At 34.1% G+C, this 20,813-nt stretch overlaps 1 protein-coding gene across 3 annotated transcripts in view; it reads right to left on the bottom strand.

The window, feature by feature from the left end:
* aPKC (protein kinase C iota type) overlaps positions 1–20,813 on the bottom strand; it is a 236,392-nt gene that overhangs the window by 104,665 nt on the left and 110,914 nt on the right. Inside the window, exon 1 of one of the 3 annotated variants that reach the window (XM_072525239.1) lies at positions 17–343. The exons of the other annotated variants lie outside the window; for them this stretch is intronic. Within the exon in view, the coding sequence (XP_072381340.1) occupies positions 17–137 (121 nt within the window). The 5' untranslated portion in view covers positions 138–343. Of the gene's footprint in view, positions 1–16; positions 344–20,813 lie in introns of those variants that run through there. 3 annotated transcript variants of the gene reach the window in all.

The following is a 20,813-nucleotide window of genomic DNA, read 5'->3' as shown; positions in this document are numbered from 1 at the left end:
AGAGTTTATCACTAACCACCAGTGGTGTTTCCAATTAGTGAAGAGGGCTCGTACGAATATATGGGATGATATGCCCATAAAACGGTAGCTTCTGCGAAATCAGCGAAAAGTTTTCTCAACCAAGTTCTGTCTACCATCTTCTGTGTATTACATGGCACAAAAATAACAAAAAAAGCACTAAAAAACACTGCACTTACGACAAATCGATTCACGATTACACTTCCAACAATACATTAAGTTATAAGTGACGGCAAATTAATTTTTAATTAGATACCAACAAATTACAAAGTTTTTCCGTTTTAGGTGAACTGATTTATCTCGGTTCGAAATGTGTATACTGAGAAAACAATAAAATTGCGAATCGTTGAGAGATAAACTTGATATCTCGGTGATAAGAATGTTAATTCAATTTGAAATCGAAAACCGACAATCAACTTATGCAGGACCGGCGTAAACCGCGCCGGCGAACGTGCTAATTGTTACATTTAAATTTAGAGAACGTGGCGCTAACAAGTAGACCAAACATAATGGAAAAGTCGCACACTGTTTTATTGCATTGTATCGTTAAGATGGCTATGTTGAGTAAGTCAATAGTGAACAACCAATATATTGGGTAAAGTATTTTTTCTGTGTCAATATTGCATCGTTATATGTACGAGCCCCTTTCCATATCAATTGGCCCACCTATGGAATTTGCAGTTTAAGTTGACTACCATAAACAAATTATACTCTGCATGTTTTTTTAAGTTCCCATATTAATTAATATGGCATTTTTATTAATATTTATTAAAAACATTACCCCTATGGTTTTTTATTTATTTCCAACAATAAAAAAATTCACTAAACCCCTGCTATGCATTCACTTATGTCAACATACGTTGATTTTTCATAATTACTTTAAATCCAGAGGTAGGTATGAAAAAATGACACCAAAACAATAATACTGTCAGTTAATGTCAAATGTATTTTGTAGTATTGTACACTAGTGGCCAAAATTCTGGAAACTTTTCAAAAATTTTAGTTTTGTTACCAGCATTCCTCTTTTTCACAAGACTTATGTTATTTATAAGTTTATCTATAATTTTATTACATCGTTTAATCTATTTTAAGAGGGAAAATCCTCTAAAAATTTAAAAATAAATAAAACAACAGCCGTTAGCTATTAGTAGATATATTAAAAAAAATGGTACAATGATTATTATCAACAAAATTAGTATTTGGTAGGATAACCTTTGTTTTTTAGGACAGACTCAATTCTGCGAGGCATGGAGTTGACGAGACGAGCCAAATCTTCTGGTGTAATAACTCTAAACCAGTTTTGAATAATGGCTTCTATCAGTTCTCTCTTGTTGCTTGGGTTTCGGCTTGATACTAAGACTTTCAGCCTTGAACATAAATTTTCTATTGGATTTAGAGCGGGACTATTTCCAGGCCAAGGCAGAACAGTAACATCATGGTTTCTCAACCATTCCATGATAGTCTTAGCCGTATGACAAGGCGCTCCATTCTACTGGAAGATGTATTGTTGGGCATCCCCTTCGAATAAATCTCTGATAGTCGGCAGCAGTTTGGCTTGCAGTATCTCTTCCTGATATTTTTTGCATTAATATTGCCCTCTATTACTGCTAAATGTCCAACTCCATTCGTGGTCATGCAAGCCCATACCATGACACTCACAGGATGCTTCATAGTGACCGTAGTACACTGGGGCAAAAGGTCTTCTCTCTGTCGGCGGCGAACAAACTTCACTCCGTCACTCACAAAGATCGAGATTTTGGTTTCATCACTCCAAATTACTTTACTCCATTGTTCTTCTGTCCACCGTCTGTGTGCCAAAGCCCAATCAATGCGTTTTTGCCTCTGTTTTTTGTTTAGGAACGGCTTCTTTCTAGGAATTCGTGCTCTCAATCCATTTTCACACAACTTTCTTTTGATAGTGCGGTCCGATATTTGTAATCCAGTTGATTTGACAATACCGTTAATATCTTTTGCGGATCTGCGACGATCTTCTAGAAGACAGTCAGCATATTCTACGTACATCGTAGTGACTAACTTTGGGTTTTCTGCCAGATCGTTTTGCTGATTTTGTCGTTCCACGTTTGCAAACTTTCATTACACCTGATTTTGTGGCGCCACCACCCAATTTGTTTGCTATTGATAACTGTAACATTCTTCTCGACGGATAATTGCTTTGGACCTCTTTCCTGGCGACCAGTCAACACGTTTTGGGTTTCTGGTTGCCATTTTCGTTGAATCGACGCTGATGAATTCCTCTCCGACAATTAAACAATATCACCTTAGTAATAACTACCTGATGTCACTAATAAACACTGGAAGCCGCACGAAACTGTACTAAAGGCCACCTAACCGCTTCCAGTTGGGTTGTTGACTGACTAGCAAAACCCTGACGCAATACAGTATTGCCAATGTTGTCATTCACAAATCTCGGATTTTCGGCGTTTCGCTTGAATCTGGTTCCATATTTTATTAAATAATAATGTTAATAAAAAAAGAGTGAGAAATACATAAAATATTATGCAGGAATAAAAAACAATAAAATAAAAATGTAATTGTAATAGTAAACTAATCATGATCATGAGTCGAGTCTTGCTAAAAAAACGATAATTTTTGTAAAGCTTCCAGAATTTTGGCCACTAGTGTAAAGCTTTTTGCCGTTTGTGGATTGTACAATGGATCGAGGTAAAGTTATCGATGAGAAAATTTGTTCAATCATTATTAGATTTTTTTAATTCTAGAAAATACGTTTATTAATATTAATATATATATATATATATATATATATATATATATATATATATATATATATATATATATATATATATATATATATATATATGTAAATACTTTTTTCTTTTTGGGTGTGGTAGTCAATAAAAAATAGAGCTTTGCTAAGGCGTACTATTTATTCTGAATCCAAGCTTTCGGTGGTTTTTTTGGCACCTTTATCAAGGTCTACAAAGAAAATTACTATGTTGTAATTTGAACAACTTGAATGGTGCCAAAAAAAGGCTATAAAAAACTATAAAAAACTTACCCTAATGTAAGATTCGTGGCATAAACAACAACGTTAAATAACATGATAATACTGAAGTTGCAACTAAACTTACAAATGTTACTGTTAAAAAAACACTTCAAAAATTAATAAATACGTTAAAGTTAAAAACAAAATGAAGGACATGTTAAAACAGTCGTCGTTGCAAACTTGATTTCAGTCACATTTCACGAGCAGAAAGAGAAAGTGGGTGGACAATTATTGTTTAAATAGTTTGGAGAAAATACAAAAAACAACTTTGAAAATAATGTCTCACAAAATACTGTTTATGAATTTTGAGTACTACCAACTGTACCAACTTGAAATTAAGCGGGAAATTAAAAATGTTATTTATAACATAAGCAATCGAAAGAAAATAGTATTTAGTAAATAGGTTTAGAAAAAATAATAACTCAAACAAAACAAAACTGAATTAGTAACTGAAGTTTAATCACAAATATTCAATTAATAATGAAATTTAAAAAAAGAAAAGAAACAAAGAAAACTCTGAGATGCAAAATAGCTCAGTCAAAAGTCAATATAAAATTGTAAATTTTGCTAAGATTCTGGATCTCAGATCTCTTATTAAGATTGTTATTATCACTCTTGCTGATATGTACCATCTCGAAGAAAGTTCTCTTAAATTTATTTTTCTCTCTGGCTAATATTTTTACATTGTTGAAATCTATCTTATGGTCTAGATCGATAGTATGCTCTGCCAAAGCGCAAGTAGGTTTGTTTAATCTACAATCACTCTTATGAGAAATGATACGGCTAGACAGATTCCTTCCAGTTTCACCAATGTACGTGGATGGACATTCAGTACATTGAATGCAATAAACAACATCTGTAGTCTCTAGAGTGGTTAGGGGTTGTTTTATTTTGCTATACAGCTGACGTTGCTGGTTTTGATGTTCTTGTTAGCTATTTTGATATTCTTAAAGTCTTTAAAAATCTTAGTGAGTTCAACGGTTAGTTTCGGAATATATGGAAGGGCATAAAAATACACACTTGTTGGAGCAGAATTATTTTGTGCTGAGGGCACTGATTGTGACATAGTAAGTATGTTGTTTCTATTAATAAAGGGAACATTAAAAATTAATTTATTAATCAGTCTTAGAGGATATGAATTTTCAACAAAAATATTACGTAAGAGGTTGAGATCATGTTGGAGATAATCCGGATGAGATAACCTTTTGACACGTTCTTTCATCGCTAGGACTAATTAGTTTTCATCCTAGGAGGATGGTAAGAGTGGTAGCTTATGAATCTATTTCTACATATATGGGTTTTCTATACCATTGTGTTTTCACAACATTATCCTCACATCTATGCAATCTCATGTCAAGGAAAGGCAAAGATCCCTCCCGCTCCTCCTCGCACGTGAATTGCAAGTGTGGGTTTTGTTGGTTGAACACATTTAACGTAGAATGTATAGAGTCTGCAGGTAGTGCCAAGATTAAGTCATCAGCAAAGCTCTATTTTTTATTGACTACCACACCCAAAAAGAAAAAAGTATTTACATATATTTTTTCCAAACTAGTCAAAAAACTTTGGACTACTTTTTCTTACATTACTTTTTCATACATATTTATATATATATATATATATATATATATATATATATATATATATATATATATATATATATATATATTTTAAATAAACACTTTGGATGCTAAATCTAAATAAGTGCTAAATTTCTGGTAGTTCTGGTGGTTCCAAGTTTAATTTATGAATTTTTTACCCATTAAATGATATATCTGTCTCCTTTTTGTATCGCTGAGTACAATTAAATGCACTGAAAGATAATATGATAATTTAAAAAAATAATAATGTATTGAAAAAGTTTTAAATTGGAACTTAACACTTATAAAAAGTTTGCAAATACCTATAAGTACTCCTAGTTTCTAACGTTTTCTGCCATAAACTGACGTCACGAATAGCTGCGCAAAGGAATTTATGTTTTCTTAACTACTCTTCGAAACGGGGGGTATAGCATATGGCGTGTCTATAAGCTTTAATGATCTAAGGTTCCAACATATAGTTTGTGTTGGTTAGTTAGTTAATAGGTTTCGTATTATTAGCTTGGCTCAAAATTTAGGGTGACTACCCTGTAAATAGACACAATTTATTCTAGCACTAGACGGCTTTGTATATTAAAATTGATTTGTTAACTGAATTATACAACAGTGTGTTAAATATGTGCAAGGTTATTGTTAGTCAGCAAACATGACGATTTCATAAAACAAAAGAGGATTATACAAATTTAGCAAATGCCTTTATTGTCCTAATCATTAGATTCAATTTAATAAATGAGTCATCTCTAAAATCACTAGATGATTTTTTTTTTGTGTTTGATAACTAATCTATACGATTAGCATATTAATTTAATTTTGTAATAAATACGTTATCGTTATTTTTTTTAAATGGGTTGGTATAGAAATTGAATCAAAAAGTTATTAAAATATAGAAAAAAAATAAATGGATACTTATCAAAAATAATCTTATCTAAAGATTAGTCGACATGATATACCAAGAACCCAAATCACAAGAACCATAGGGAAACAATTGTATTCAAAAACTCTCATCTGATACGAAATATCCGTGAAATGCATGTAAGTATAAACAAAACAGACTGGCTAAAATCAACATTCGCAACATTACCAAAAAACTCAATTCCTCACAGTGCGATGGCTATTGAATATTAAACTCGGTGTTTCATGACCTTAGAATTTTTCTCAAAATCATCCATACACGAATTAACAAGTAGTGTGAGTTCCAGATGAGTGACACTCAATTCGGATTTCGAAACGGATTGGGAACACGAGAAGCTCTTTTTGCCTTATACAACGATGAAGAGACATGAATGAGGATTCATTATCTTTTGACATGGAACAAAACCAGCCTCTTCCAAAACTAAGAGTTAGTGAGGTATTTTATTCTCGAAAAATTTAGGTTTATAACTAGACTTCGGCAAATATGCATATTGCATATTTTGCATATTGTGCATATTTTATGCAAATATTTCATATTTTGGCATATTTGTATAAAAGTTTGCATAAAGTGCATAAAAGTTCAGATTTTTATACTGTATTTGAAAATTTTTAAACATACCAATTTATTTCAATTCTTGTATAAAATTTTGTACTCATTTTAATCAAGAAATGATCTAAGTACGTAATCTCTACAGGTACAAAACATTTACAATTTCAAAGAAGATCAATTTAAGTAACCCTCAACATTCTTAGAAAGTCTCGGTCACTGAGGCATTCAGTTATTGGATAATCGCTAAGGGTTCGCTCATTTGCATTTTATGATCTAATCCCCAAATCTATCTACAATTTATTGTATCTTAACAGCAGGTAAACGGCTAATAGTTTTGTTCCTAATTTAGGGATTTTCCAAAATCTCCCAGTTTATTGAATTAGGTACCTAAACATTTCTAATTTGATGCTCAGATTTGTAAATCATTTTTGTTTTGATATTCAAAGCGTAAACACTCGTTGTGCGTAACAAAAAGGAAGATTGTGATTTTATAATGCCTAAAACAACCAGTGCTTCAACTTGGATTAAACCTTATAAAGAGCTGTCTATGGATATGGGAAAAATCTACTGTTCAGTCTGTGGCAAAATTGTAAGTATCTAATATTTTCTATTAAATATCTAATATTTCATACATACAGGGTGTTTCCAAATGACACTTACAACGTTTGACTGTAGATACTTCTCGAAAAATTGAACAAAACGATATAGTTAATGAGGGGTCAAACTTATTTACTTTTCGAGATACAGGGTGTTAAAATTAAAAAAAATTAAATTCTTTTAGTTAATAACAACAATAACTTTAAAACCAATAAACGTATTTACTTGAAATTTAGTACTCGTAGGTTGTTTTTAAATGAAAAATAGCTTCCTTTAGTGAGAAAAAATTGTCCATGGCACAATACAATGGTGTGTATTTAGAAAAATTTTTCACCTTTACTTTTTTTTATGAAGTCAGCTATTCTAAAACACAATTATTTTTATTGTAATTAAATTAACAAAAAAAAACTTTTGTTGAATTTTAAAATAAGTTATATGATGTACTAATGGTTAGTAACAAAAACTAATTTGTGGATTAATACTGCATTTAAAACACTTAGCGAGTGTTTTTTTTCCAAACCGGTTATTTGATTAACCAAAAACACCTTGTATATTTTTATATTTTAAAGGTTGGGTTAAAATAAAGGTTTTTATTTTTATTTATAGATAGCATGTGAGAAGAAATTTCAGATAGACCAACATGTGAGAACTGCTTCACACACTGCAAAAAAAGGAAAAATAGGAGGAAAACATCAAACTTCAATGGCTAAATGTTTCCAATCTACTTCAAAAAAATTAGATGAGCAAGAAACTTTTAATGAAGACTTGTGTCGCGCATTAGTGTCTGCAAACATACCGCTTTCAAAATTAGCAAATGTAAATTTTAGTTCGTTTCTAAAAAAATATTGCAAACTTAATGTTCCAAGTGATCGGTCTCTAAGAAGAAATAATGTGAACGGGCTATACTCGTCGGTGTTAATTAATATTAAGGAAGAAATTGCAGATAATTATTTTTACATATCTGTAGACGAAACCACTGATTCCTCAGGAAAGTATATTGCTCATTTATTGATTGGTGTTCTTAAAGAAGATACCTTACCAAAATCTCATCTTATTTCATGCCAGCAACTTGAGAAAACAAATGCTTTAACAATTTCGCGTTTTATACAAGAAACATTAGCAACTTTTTTTCTTCCGACAACTATTCCTTCTAATAAATTACTGCTTATTTTATCGGATGCTGCTCCTTATATGGTGAAAGCAGGACAAAATTTAAAAATATTTTTCCCAGATTTAATACATGTTACTTGTGTAGCGCATGGATTAAACAGAGTTGCAGAGGAAATACGAAAAAAGTTTCCTCTTGTAAATACCATGATATCCAGTGTCAAAAAAGTATTTCTTAAATCTCCTATAAGAATTCAACTTTATAAAGAAATGCTACCTAACATTCCTCTTCCACCACAACCTATTTTAACGCGATGGGGAACATGGTTAGAAGCAGCTAATTTTTATGCAGATCATTTTGTTAAAATAAATAACATAATTGATACGTTAACAGATGAAAGTTCCCAATCTCTTTTGGATTCTAAACAAACTTTTCAGAGTAACTTGCTTCAACAAGAACTTTCATTTATAAAATCAAATTTTAGTTTTGTTCAAAAAACAATTACTCAGTTAGGATCACCAAAACTGTCATTGTTCGAAAGTACAGCATTAATAAAAGAATTTGCGTCATGTTGTCGGAACGTTAGAGGTAATATTGGAAAAGATATTTTAAAAAAATTTGAAGCTACTATGGAAAAAAATAAAGGTTACCATATTCTTTCTGAAGTAGTCAGTGTTCTAGCTGGAAATATTTCGGAAACAATTAATTTAGAACCAAATGTTTTGGTTAGTTTGAAAAATGCTCCCGTTACATCCGTTGATGTTGAACGAAGTTTTTCCATATATAAATATATGTACTCAGACAGAAGCCACAAGTTTTTGTTAGAAAATTTTGAACACCACTTGGTCATTTATTGTTACCATAATTCTAAATAAGTTTATTCATACTTAAAAATGATTTAGTTACTTAAAATAAATGTAAATCTTAATGAATAGTAGGAAATATTTAGTTATGTACACTTTTTTTTTTAAATAAAATTGTTACTATTTTACGATTTTTTTATTTATTTGTATGCATATTTTGTAAAATATTTGCATATTTTCGGGTAAACACGTGCATATTTATGCGCATATTTTCTACATTTTTATTTGCATATTTGCCGAAGTCTATTTATAACTTTACATTTATATTGATGGAAGATACACAAGATTCTCCTAATACTTTTGTGACTGGAACCAAAACATGGACTGAAACCGTGACATGGACTAAAAACCAGAGTGGGCGAGGCTCCAATGAAGTAGTTTTAGCTCTGTATAACTTTTTGGGGATTTTGGAAGACAAGTTTAAAAATGTTCCAGCGAAATCATTGACGCTTCAACTGTTTTCTGATGCTTGCAGTGGACAAAATAAAAATCAAAATGATTTGGGTTCCCTCCTTAGTTACGTGCAGACTTCTAGAGCGTTTAGTAATATTCAGCATTGCTTTCCAATCAGAGGACATAGCTATATGCCTCCTGATAGAATATTTTAATAGTTAAACCAGAGGAGCACTACAAAGTGTTTACATCTTCAGCTACAGTTAAAGTTTTACGAAAAGACTGGGAACTTTTTGATTTCATGGATGCTGCAAAACGAGTTTTATTGAAGAAGCTCCCTTTTTTAAAGCGTTAATAATGAGTTTTTCATTTTCAAATAAAACTAATAAAGACATTGAAGCTAAAAATACCTACTGTGATGATTCTAGTACTTTTAAAGTTATAAAAAAGGATGCAATTTGCTGGGAGTGTACAGTACAGTGAAGTTTTTGAAGACCTTTGGAAATCTACCTCTTGAGTTGTTAGATACATGTATCAAAGAGTGTCACGAATCAGGCTTTTCATTTGCTAATTTCTGGTCGACAAGTATTAGTCACCTAAATGGAGTAGTATGGGACGAAATGATCACAAAAGATAATAAAAAAGACTGTGCTTACACATAATTAAAATAGTTACGGTCTAAAGTAGTAAGATGTGGTTACTTAAATCAAAGATATAGATGTTCAGAGCCACAGAAATGAACTGTGAAAAAATCGGCAGGTATGAATGTAGTAGGAATGCAGTAAGAATGTCGAACAAAAGAAGTAATAAATTTAAAAACATAATCTCAGAACATAAAAAAACAAGCAGCAGACATGGTATGGACAAGTAGAGTCCATGAATCAATGGAATCCCAAAACATGTCGTGGAATGGTCGCCAGGAGAAAAAAGAAGACCAGAACTACCCAGAATGAGTAGAAAAAGACTAAATTAAATCTACTTTCAAATGTATAATTTATGTCTGAATTGTCAATATAAATGAGTCAGATAAAACTAAATTATTAGAAGAATTTTTCACCAAGTAACAAAAAAACAAAATTTGTTTAATTTACGAATGTTTGTATTTTGAGAACGATTTCCGAAATGGAAATTGAAACGTCAATAAACGTACTTTAACCTTTAATTGTGGCTTATTCCCATTTAAATAGTAATTACTTTAATATGCCACAAGAAAATACCTTCAGAACAATATTTAGAAAAAGACATAAGAAAAACGGACGTGGAGCAAGATGACCATTCGAGAACTAAAATGAAAAACGGAATATTTCGAAGGACATTCTATACCAATATATAATATTAATAAAAAAATAATTCTTTTCACTGTTAAAATAGAAAAATGCATAACATATTAACGTTAAAACTATACGTTAAACTAAATATCTTTTCACAAATAAACCTTAACCTACTTCCTAGTTTTTTTTTGTCTTACTGATAACGTCTTAGTCTAAATCACACAAATGTAAACAAACTTTTCATACGTACACTTTTTTCTGTTGATAAGTCTCGACGTCAGTAAAAACAATTTCCGTACTGTTTTTGACATCACTATACAATAGCACGGGCATTCTATTACACAAATCTACCAACAATACAGGTAGACTTCTACTGCGCTCGATTTCTCTGTTAGACTGCTGGACGTATCCAGCAGACTGATGTTCGTAGGTCGTTATTGTTTTTTATTCTGTTGTTAACTAGTCAAAAACTTGCAGACTAGTGGAGTAAAATATTTGCTTTTAATGTATACTTTACTTTAAAATATTTGATGGAGTATTGGAACTTGGAGAATTGGAACTAATCTTTGCTTTGAGGGTAATACGAAGGACTATTCAATTTATCTAAGCATAGTGGGATTACCTCCTACTTAAAAACTGTTTCTCAATAAGAGAAGTAATCAAAATTATTAAACGTGAGTACACGAAAACATGCAAATTATTCTAGGAGCTGTATTCCATTACCAATAGACAATTAGTCCAGTGGTCAGAGATTTCTTCTTCTTCATTCTTGTATGTATGCTTTAAAGCTTGTTTCTTCTTCAATATTAGCCTCCTAAATTGTTTAAATTATCGCACCATCTTTTTCTTGGTCTGCCAATACTTCTTCGTCCATTTGGTGTCTTATCTCGTGCTATTCATACTATCCTATCCTCTGTCATTCTACTAATGTGTTCGTTCCACTCCTGTTTCCGTCTTGTCCACCATCCACTTATGTGTTCTATGTTGCATGCTCTTCTTATGTTTTCGCTTCTCCCCCTATCCAACAAACTTTTCCCTGATATTCGTCGGAGTATTTTCATCTCTGTTGTTTCTAGTAGTCATCTCGTTTTACGGGTGTCGGGACTTGTCTCCGCCGTGTCTATTACTATAGGTCTAATTGGTGCTTTATAGATTCTTCTTATAGTATTTGTGTCTTGTCTTAGGTGTTTGTTCTTTCAGATTGTGTCATTAAGAGATCCCACCGCTTTACTTGCTTTTAAGTTTTGTTGTCGTATTTCTTCTTCAAGTCGATCGGATAGCCAAGCGGGCTGGGCGGCTGGCTTCTCCTTCGCTTCAATGCGAGAGATGTCAGTTCAAATCCCCGGCTCGGTGAACAGAAAACAAAAAGGCTAACGCAGTAGTTTAAAATTCTAAAATGAATCTGCGGCTTAGTCTAGAATATGCTGGTATCTGATCGGTCTATGGTGGAGCAGCACGGCAAGAGATAAGGGCTTGCGGCTAGGTGATACTCCTCCATAGATCCCTACCGGAAGGGCGTGGAATGCCTAAATACCGGGTATATATATATATTTCTTCTTCAACATCTCCGTAATAGTTATATCTATTTCCAAATATCTAAACCTTGCTTCTTGCTTTATTATTATTCCATTAATTTCGATTTTACATCGTAGTGGGTATTTAGATGTTGTCATACATTTGGTTTTTTCTTCTGATATTATCATATTGTATTTCTTGACTGTTGTATTGAAGATGTCTGTTAATCTTTCGAGCTCGTCTTGTGTCTCGGTGATTAATGCGTCGTCGTCTTCTTCTTCTTCATGTGCCTTGTCCGTTCCGAACTTTGGCAATCAACATGGCTATTCTGACTTTGTTTGCGGCAGATCTGCATAGTTCAGCAGATGATAATCCGAACCATTGCCGCAAGTTTTGGAGCCACGAGTGTCTTCTCCTCCCTGGACCCCTTCTGCTGTCTATTTTCCCTTGAACGATCAGCTGTAGTACTCTATATTTATTATGTCTCATAACGTGACCCAAGTATTCCAACTTTCTTTTCTTTATACTTATTCCTACCTCTCTCTCTTTACCTATCCGGCGTAGTACCTCTTCGTTGGTCACGTGCTCAGTCCAGGATATACATAATATACGTCGGTAAGCCTACATTTCGAAGGCCTCTACTTTTTTCATCAATGTTACGGTCATTGTCCACGCCTCCATTCCATATAACAAAACCGGGAATACATAACATTTCAGAAGTCGAATTTTGAGAGGTAGGGTGAGGCTTTTAGAGGTGAAAATTTGTTTCATGCTAGTGAACGATGCTCTTGCCTTTTCTACTCTTTATGCCTTCTGTGCTTTCCTCCAGCGCTGTCTTAAATACTTCTTCTGAGTATATATTAAAGAGAATAGGAGACAAGATACAGCCCTGTCGTACCCCTTTCTTGATCTCAATTTTATTGGTCAATGTAGATCCTACTTTGACTTCACGCTGTTTGACCCCAATAGAGACTCGCTATTGTTCGAATGTCTGTGTAGTCGACTCCTATCTTATGGAGAACTTCAATTATCTTTTCGTGCTTTACGTTATCGAATGCTTTTGCGTAGTCTATAAAGCATATGTACACGTCTTTGTTCATATCTCTGCAGCGCTGGATGAGTACCTATAGACTAAAAAGTGCTTCTCTTGTCCCAAGAGAATTCCGAAACCCAAATTGCGAATCTCCAATGGTATCCTCGCATTTTTTGCTTATTCTGTTGTAAATAACCTTGGTGTATGCCTTCGAAATGTGGTTAATTAGACTTATCATCCGATGTTGATCACAAGACTATGCTTTTGGTTTTTTCGGTATGGCAACAAAAGTTGACTCTAGCCAGTCTTCAGGAAACTCCCCGCTGTTATAAATATTGTTAAAGAGTCTGACGAGTGAGTCTAGAAATTGACTGTTTGTTTCGCACAGCATTTTCAATACTTCCCCGTATACGTTATCGTTGCCTGGTCTTTTGTTATTTTTAAGACCCTTTATAGCATTCTCCACTTCTGATTTTAGAATAGAAGGGCCAGTATCATCATTGCTCAGTGTATACCCACTAGGACGATCATCATTAAACAGTTGTTCCACATAAGTTTCCCAGATTCTAACTATTTTGTCGGGGTCTAGTTGTAGATTTCCATTATCATCGCATAGCCCTTTCGATAAAATATTGTAGCTTTTCCTTGTTGTGAGTTCCTTTATCTTCTTATGCATATTGTGATAGTCGTACACCTTTTCGCGCTGTTCGATTTCTTCGCATCGTCGTCGTCTGCATAACATAATACTTGGATTTCTTTGTTCCCCATTCTATAACCATGACCTTTACGTACTGCTTGTATTATTTCGTCCATTATTATGTTAAAGAGAAGCGGGCTTAACGAGTCACCCTGTCTGACTCTGCTTTGTACTGGTATACACTGTGTAAGTTTTCGATTTATCTTTGCCTGTATTTGATTATGGAAGTAGATTTTTTTGATGGTTTGTATATGAATTGGTATGTTTCTTTTATACAGTAGGTGTAAGACGTCTTCGACTTGGATGCGATCGAAAGCCTTTGCCAGGTCTATAAAACATAGATATACTACTTTATTGTACTCGATGGCCTTTTCTGTGATTTATCTTAGTACAAATACGGCGTCTACGCAGGATCCGAATCCTTGTTGTTCATCTTATAAAGTTTTTTATTTATTTTGTCGGTTAGGACTTTTGTGGTAAGCTAAAGTGCGGTGTTAAGTAGATTTATACCATTATAATAGTTGGGGTCTTCTTTATCTCCTTTCTTGAACATTGGTATAATTATGCTGTTTCTCTATGCGTCTGGTATCTTGCAGTGTTTATATCTTCTATCCCGTCTATTTGTTTCAGCTGTTTCTTCTGTGGCTTCCCCTTAAAAGTCCCCTCGTGCGTGGGGAAAGTGTTCATGCAGTTGGAAATAATGTCAAATATAAATTAATACAATTTTATAAATAAAAATCTAGTATCAAATTTATTTTTTAGTAAACTACAAATTTGAAATTTGAGTTACTGGACGTTTTAATCAAAACATTAATTACCGGTTGATGAAAATTAAATTTACAAATTACATAGATAGGAAATTCTGATAAAATGAAATTTAATATCGTTTGATAGTGTCATTATATATTGTTGTTCGATGGGATTTCAATATTTACAACGCGTTAATAAACATAATATCTGCCATCAATAACCCACGTATACTTTTGATTTGGCATGCGGGAAAATTATGTCTGTTATGATAGTAAATACAGGATAGCACAGTTAAATTTAAATCAAGTGGTGAAAGATTATATAAACATGATGTATGTAGTGCAGTAAAAAGGGTAAATATAATCACAAGAATAGCTTGGGCGTTCCAAAAAGTTAAGTTGAAATCAAGTCATTGAAATCTTGTTTAACTGTTAATTCTTCACATTTGTTATGTTTATAACAGTTTTCCCCATACCTTCACGACTGTTAAAACCAGATGCGATTTCATAAATACAGTCCAGAATAGCGAATGGCTTCCACGACTCTTGTAAGTCATCTTCTTCCTGTAGTGCCTATCCGTGTCCGATGTTGGTGACCATGATGGCAATCTGTATTTTGCACACTGCTGCTGTAAAAAGATTTGCAGTGGTTGTGTCAAAGCAGGTACGTAGATTTTTCAGCCAGGAAATCCTTCGCCCTTCTAGTCCTCGTTTTCCTTCTACTTTTCACTGTAAAATTAATTGCAGAAACCCATATCATTCGCTGTCACTCATGATGTGATCGAAATATTCGATTTTGTCTGTTTTTATTGTGATTAACAGCTATTGTGATTTGGTCCATATGTGATGATTATCTGTGATGATGTTCCCCTGTTGATCTTGCATTTTTCTAGCTGTGTTGGATTTCTGAAGACCAGATTTTTTTTTCAACAACTCTATATCCTCACACTGTATTTTTAACCAATTTTCTTTGCCCTTTCGTATTTCGGTCCTTATTTGTCTCTGAATATTTTCTTGTTGTTCTTTGATTTTCTTCCATGAGTTGCAGTATATTGTCATTCATCGGAATGGAATTCTGATAAATACAATCAGATATGCAGACGATACAGTTATTTTAAGTAATGACATGAATGGATTACAATGCCTTTTAAATGCAATTGATACAGTGGGAAGAGAGTTTGGCCTAAACATAAACTGTTCAAAAACAAAACACATGGTGTTTAGCCGTTTAGCACATCAAGATGCACGATTATATGTTGATGGTCATATAATTCAAAGAGTGTCCAGTTTTAATTATCTTGGTTGCCATATTACTGAACAACTAGATCCAGATCAAGAGATAAAACGTAGAATTGAGATAGCCCGCAAGACATTTTTAAAAATGAAGTCATTCTTCTGTAATGATAACTTGCAACTTCAACTTCGAAAGCGCATGGTTAAATGCTACATTTGGTCAGTCCTCTTATACGGTGTCGAAGCATGGACATTAAAAATATCCACCATTAATGGTCTGGAGACCTTTGAAATGTGGCTGCACAGACGTATACTAAAAATTCCATGGACGGCTATGCTGACAAATGTGGCAGTCCTTGAGAGAGCAAATGCTGCTCGCGAGCTGCTTGATAACATCAAATGTAGAAAGATGGCCTATTTTGGACACATAGTAAGGGGAGACCGATATAATATTCTTCAACTTATCATGATGGGTAAAATCGAAGGACGCAGAGGAATTGGTAGAAAGCAGGCCTCTTGGTTGAAGAATATCAGGGAGTGGACAGGAATGAGGAAAGCTGAGCAACTCTTTAAAATAGCTCAAGACAGAGACAGTTTCGCCATGTTAATCGCCAACGTCAAGGGGACTTGATAGGGCACGTTAAGAAGAAGAACTGTGTTCTATAGTTTCTGTTCATAGACACAATAAAGCCATGATTCATAGGTTGAACTAACGCAGTTGTGTTTGGGGGCAAACATTTTACAAACTGTTTGCCGTCAGCAAACTTAAACACATGCGTTTTAGGATGTGAAGAGGTGTTGCCAATCAAGAACACACCTTTTTGTGACAAACTGTTTGATTGTAACCATTTTTTGACTTTTTGGCGACTCTTTTGTAGGATTCTAGTGCCCTTAAAATATTTTTTCTTGCTTACCAATCACCGCCAACTTCAGTTTTGTAACTTTTGTGACTTGACAGCGTTGCTGCAGTACATAATGATGAAACGTTCTTTGCTGGTTTTATGTCTTTATCTTCACTTGTAAAAGCCAATGTCCTAGTTCAAAGACATTTCCAGAAGAGCTCCGATTCGTCTGCATTATAAATTTGTTCATTAGATCCTTTGAAGAATGGAACTTTTCTAATTCGCTTTTAAATTCCTCAGTTCCCTGTTGGTCACCGCTGAGCTTCTTTCCATGAAGCGTTATCTCCTTCATCCATTGACGTTGCTTCAAGCGAATTTAAATCTAGTTCTAAGATCAAAAACGTCAAAAAACTATTTCGCTTTTACAGCAATTATCGGATCTGAGATGGGTGTACCAATGTTACGAACTTGGAATATCGATTCTACCAACGCCGTTTCTAATTATTGTTTTTATTATCTTAATGACAGAAGAGTTTTCTGGCAATGATGCAAATCAAAGAAGCGTGTCCTTTTTGTTTAAAATATCTCGTATTGACGACTCACCACATAGGTTTACCGGAAGCAACGTTTTCTATGCAATGAGTTCTGAATTCTGATTAATCGTCAACACAGCCATTTTTTTCTTTTCTTAGACCTGGTAACAATGTGGCAGACGTAGCATATCTTATTCTGAAGCTGAACAGTAACTATAAACTCAAAATTATCCAAGTATACGCTTCAACAAAAGACCATACAGACGAATAAATAGAAATGTTCTATGACGATATATCTACTGCGCCTAATGACTTTCGTACTCAATTCACAATTTTATGTGGCGATTTCAATAGTTGTAAAAGAAACAGAGCTAGAAACGTCCTTAGGAAAATTCGGTTTCCCAGGAATAAATGACCGAGGAGAAACGCTACTAGGATTCCTACTCCAGAATATTTTATTAACATGAACAGCTTTCACAAAAAGCATAATTAAAGATGTAACAGTACTCAAGTTCACCACAAGCAGTGACCACAGCAACAATGATACGAGCGAAAGTCCAAATCAACAAAAAAAGAAAAAGGAACATAATGATTAAAAAATATCTCATGATATCTGGACACCCCCATTAGATATAAATCAATATCAGGCACATATCAATAAGAAGCTAGTACGGCATGAAACCTCCGAGAACGATCTTAACGACTTAAATAATTGCATCATAAACGCCTTACAAGAAATATACGAAAATGGTTGCGTTTCGATTTAATTTGAGTTTCTTACCACTCCCTGACACGTGTTCTGGGTCTTCCCGTCATCAGAGAGAGCTTGTAAGAAAACTCAAACTAAACCAAAACGCACCGTCTACTCTGGCAATTATAGAAAAAATAATTACCAGAGTATGCTACTAGAGACATCTAGTGATGAAAGATGAAGTTAAATGTGTCGATAGCAATACTCACGCTTAATCAAGCCATTAAGAGCGATGCTGAAAATATTTATATTCCACTATGCATCAACAATTTACCCATATAAATTACCATCTTTCTTGTACTCATTGCGTCGAGTAAGGACGATAAATATACGAAAATGGTTGCGTTTCGATTTAATTTGAGTTTCTTACCACTCCCTGACACGTGTTTCTGGGTCTTCCCGTCATCAGAGAAAGAGGTAAGAAACTCAAATTAAATCGAAACGCAACCATTTTCGTATATTTATCGTCCTTACTCGACGCAATGAGTACAAGAAAGATGGTAATTTATATGGGTAAATTGTTGATGCATAGTGGAATATAAATATTCCCAGCATCGCTCTTAATGGCTTGATTAAGCGTGAGTATACAATTTACTTTAATTGCTATCGACACATTTAACTTCGCCTTACAAGAAAGTCACCAAGTGCACTGTCCTAAAAGAAAATCAGAAGTCCATATACTGAAACGCTGCTGGATCAGAGAAGACAAATGAGAAGTGGTAAGAATTCACACAGCCACACTTTAAGAGAAATGAATAAAACTGTTTCGAAAGCAATCAGGAGAGATTTAAGGAAATTCAAAACCGACGATATTAAAAGCACTATAGAAAAAAATAACAGCCTAAAAGTTCTACGTACAAAGCTAACGAATGGGAAATGCGAAATTCATAAATTAAAAAACAAGCAAAAGGAAATATTATCACGTAGAGACGAGTTAATACAGGTCGTCGAAGAGTTTTACGAGGAATTATATGGAAGTAGACGAGAAGATCAAACAGGAATACCCACAGCCATTTCAAAGAATATCACGAATCAAGGTTCCGAACTAATGCCAAACAAAGGTAGATGAGATTCGACAAGCATTAAGAAAAATGAAAAATAACAAAGCCCCATGAGAGGATAGAATTGTAATAGAAGCTATCGTAAATGGAGAAGATATGTTATTAAATAAATTAAGGAAACTGTTTAGTCTATGTTTGCAGCAAAGAATGGAACAATGCTATAACCATCCTTTTGCATACAAAAGGAGATAGAACGGACCTAGAATTATAGACCTATTAGCCTGTTGAACCACATATACAAGCTCTTCACTAGGTTAGTGACATCAAGATTGGAGAAAAAATTAGATTTCTACCAACCGAGAGAGCAGGATACAAACCTCTTGTTCTCACTTTCAGGATTGACCATAGGTATAGTGAACTTATTTATAATATTAACAAAAATGCCACTATGACTGTTAAGATACACGATAAAACCCGATCAATAAAAATAAAACGTGGAATAAGGCAAAGAGATACATTGTCACCAAAATTATTCATAACGGAATTAGAGTATGCCTTTAAGATGGTCAATTGCGACCACAGAGGAGTAACAAGAGACGGCGTAAAGCTTAAACATTTTTGTTTCGCAGATGACATTGTCCTTATCACAGATAATTTAGGAGTTTGCATGTTCAAAGGTAGGCCTCAGAATGAACTTGACCAAAACTAAGTTTATGACAAATATGGTCCCCAATAACCATTTAACTATTAAAGGCAAAATGGTAGAACTGGTGGAGAAATATACGTGTTTGGTTCATGAAATAAGAATCAGCAAGGATAACCAAACATGCAAAATCCAAAGACGAATTACATTAGCGTGGGCAGCCTTTGGAAAACTGCGAGACACACTTAGGCCAAGATACCAATTAGCCTCAAAAATAAAGTATTTGACCAATTCGTATTACTGGTCATGACCTATGGGGTGGAAACTATGACTCTAACCAAGACTACGGCTTCGAAATTGAGTGTGGCACAGAGACGAATGGAACGGTCTATGTTGGAAGTGACGTTACGGGACCGAATAAGAAACGAAGATCTGCGAAGAAGGAAGAATATTGCTGATGTTGCAACTGAATGGAACTGCTCGGGCCATGTAGCGAGAATGCACGACTCACGATGGACGAGCAAAATTACAAATTGGAGGCTAAGAGCAGACAAACGTAGTAGAGGAAGACCACCTACACGTTGGGCTGACGACATCAGGCGTATCTCCTGAAATTGGCAACAAAGAGCACAAAATCGTAAAGAACGGGGGAGTTTAAGGAAGGCCTATGTCGAACAGTGGACGTCATAAATGAAGGCTGGATGATTATGATGATGATGATGGAAACAAACCAATACAAAAATGCACTGTAGGACAAAATAAAACACTACCTTACAACGCATGATCAACTCAACGAACTGAGAACTAAGAATGAGTCTTAACACAAGTACGTTAATAACCCCCTTCCACCACTACTTGGCAGTCATAGTCAAGTTCTTTGTTTCACCATACAGCAGACAAACAGCTCGATCTAATAAACAAGTAATGACATTATTCATTAAAAGTAACACGTACTGACTAGTGAAAAGTAGCCAGAATTGGCTACGGAATTAAACAAATCATGGCCGGAATTTGATCATTATCGGCGCATTATCATTATATTTATCCTTATTATATTAAAATTATTACTTTAGATCTAATTGATGGAATCGACCGTTACTTGATGGAAATTCATTTTCTCTCTCTCTTGTCGTTTCCTCATTGCTGAGGATCGTGAGTTCCTACAATGCGGGCTGTCAATTCTCTCCATCTCTTGCGATTTTGGGCTGCTCTCATGGACTCGGAAAACGTCTCTCCAGTGGCTTTCATTCAGTGGCAATTCATTTTATGTAACAATAAAACATTGAAAACTTTGTTTTCAAAAACTTCCACAAAATTTATTATAAACTCTTATCACTACAGCTGTTTCGGCTGATTGCCTTTCTCAAGTAATCTATTTTTGGCATGCGTTTATACTTTATAGTCCATAATGCAATAGGTTGAGGAGGGGAGAACTGTTTGTCTCAAGTTGGTCATTCAGAATTATATTTGTGTTTTTTAATTTG

The sequence above is a fragment of the Diabrotica undecimpunctata genome, chromosome 3 (assembly GCF_040954645.1).
Source record: "Diabrotica undecimpunctata isolate CICGRU chromosome 3, icDiaUnde3, whole genome shotgun sequence".
NCBI classification, from domain to species: Eukaryota; Metazoa; Arthropoda; class Insecta; order Coleoptera; family Chrysomelidae; genus Diabrotica; species Diabrotica undecimpunctata.
This window is presented reverse-complemented; position numbering and strand designations above follow the sequence as displayed.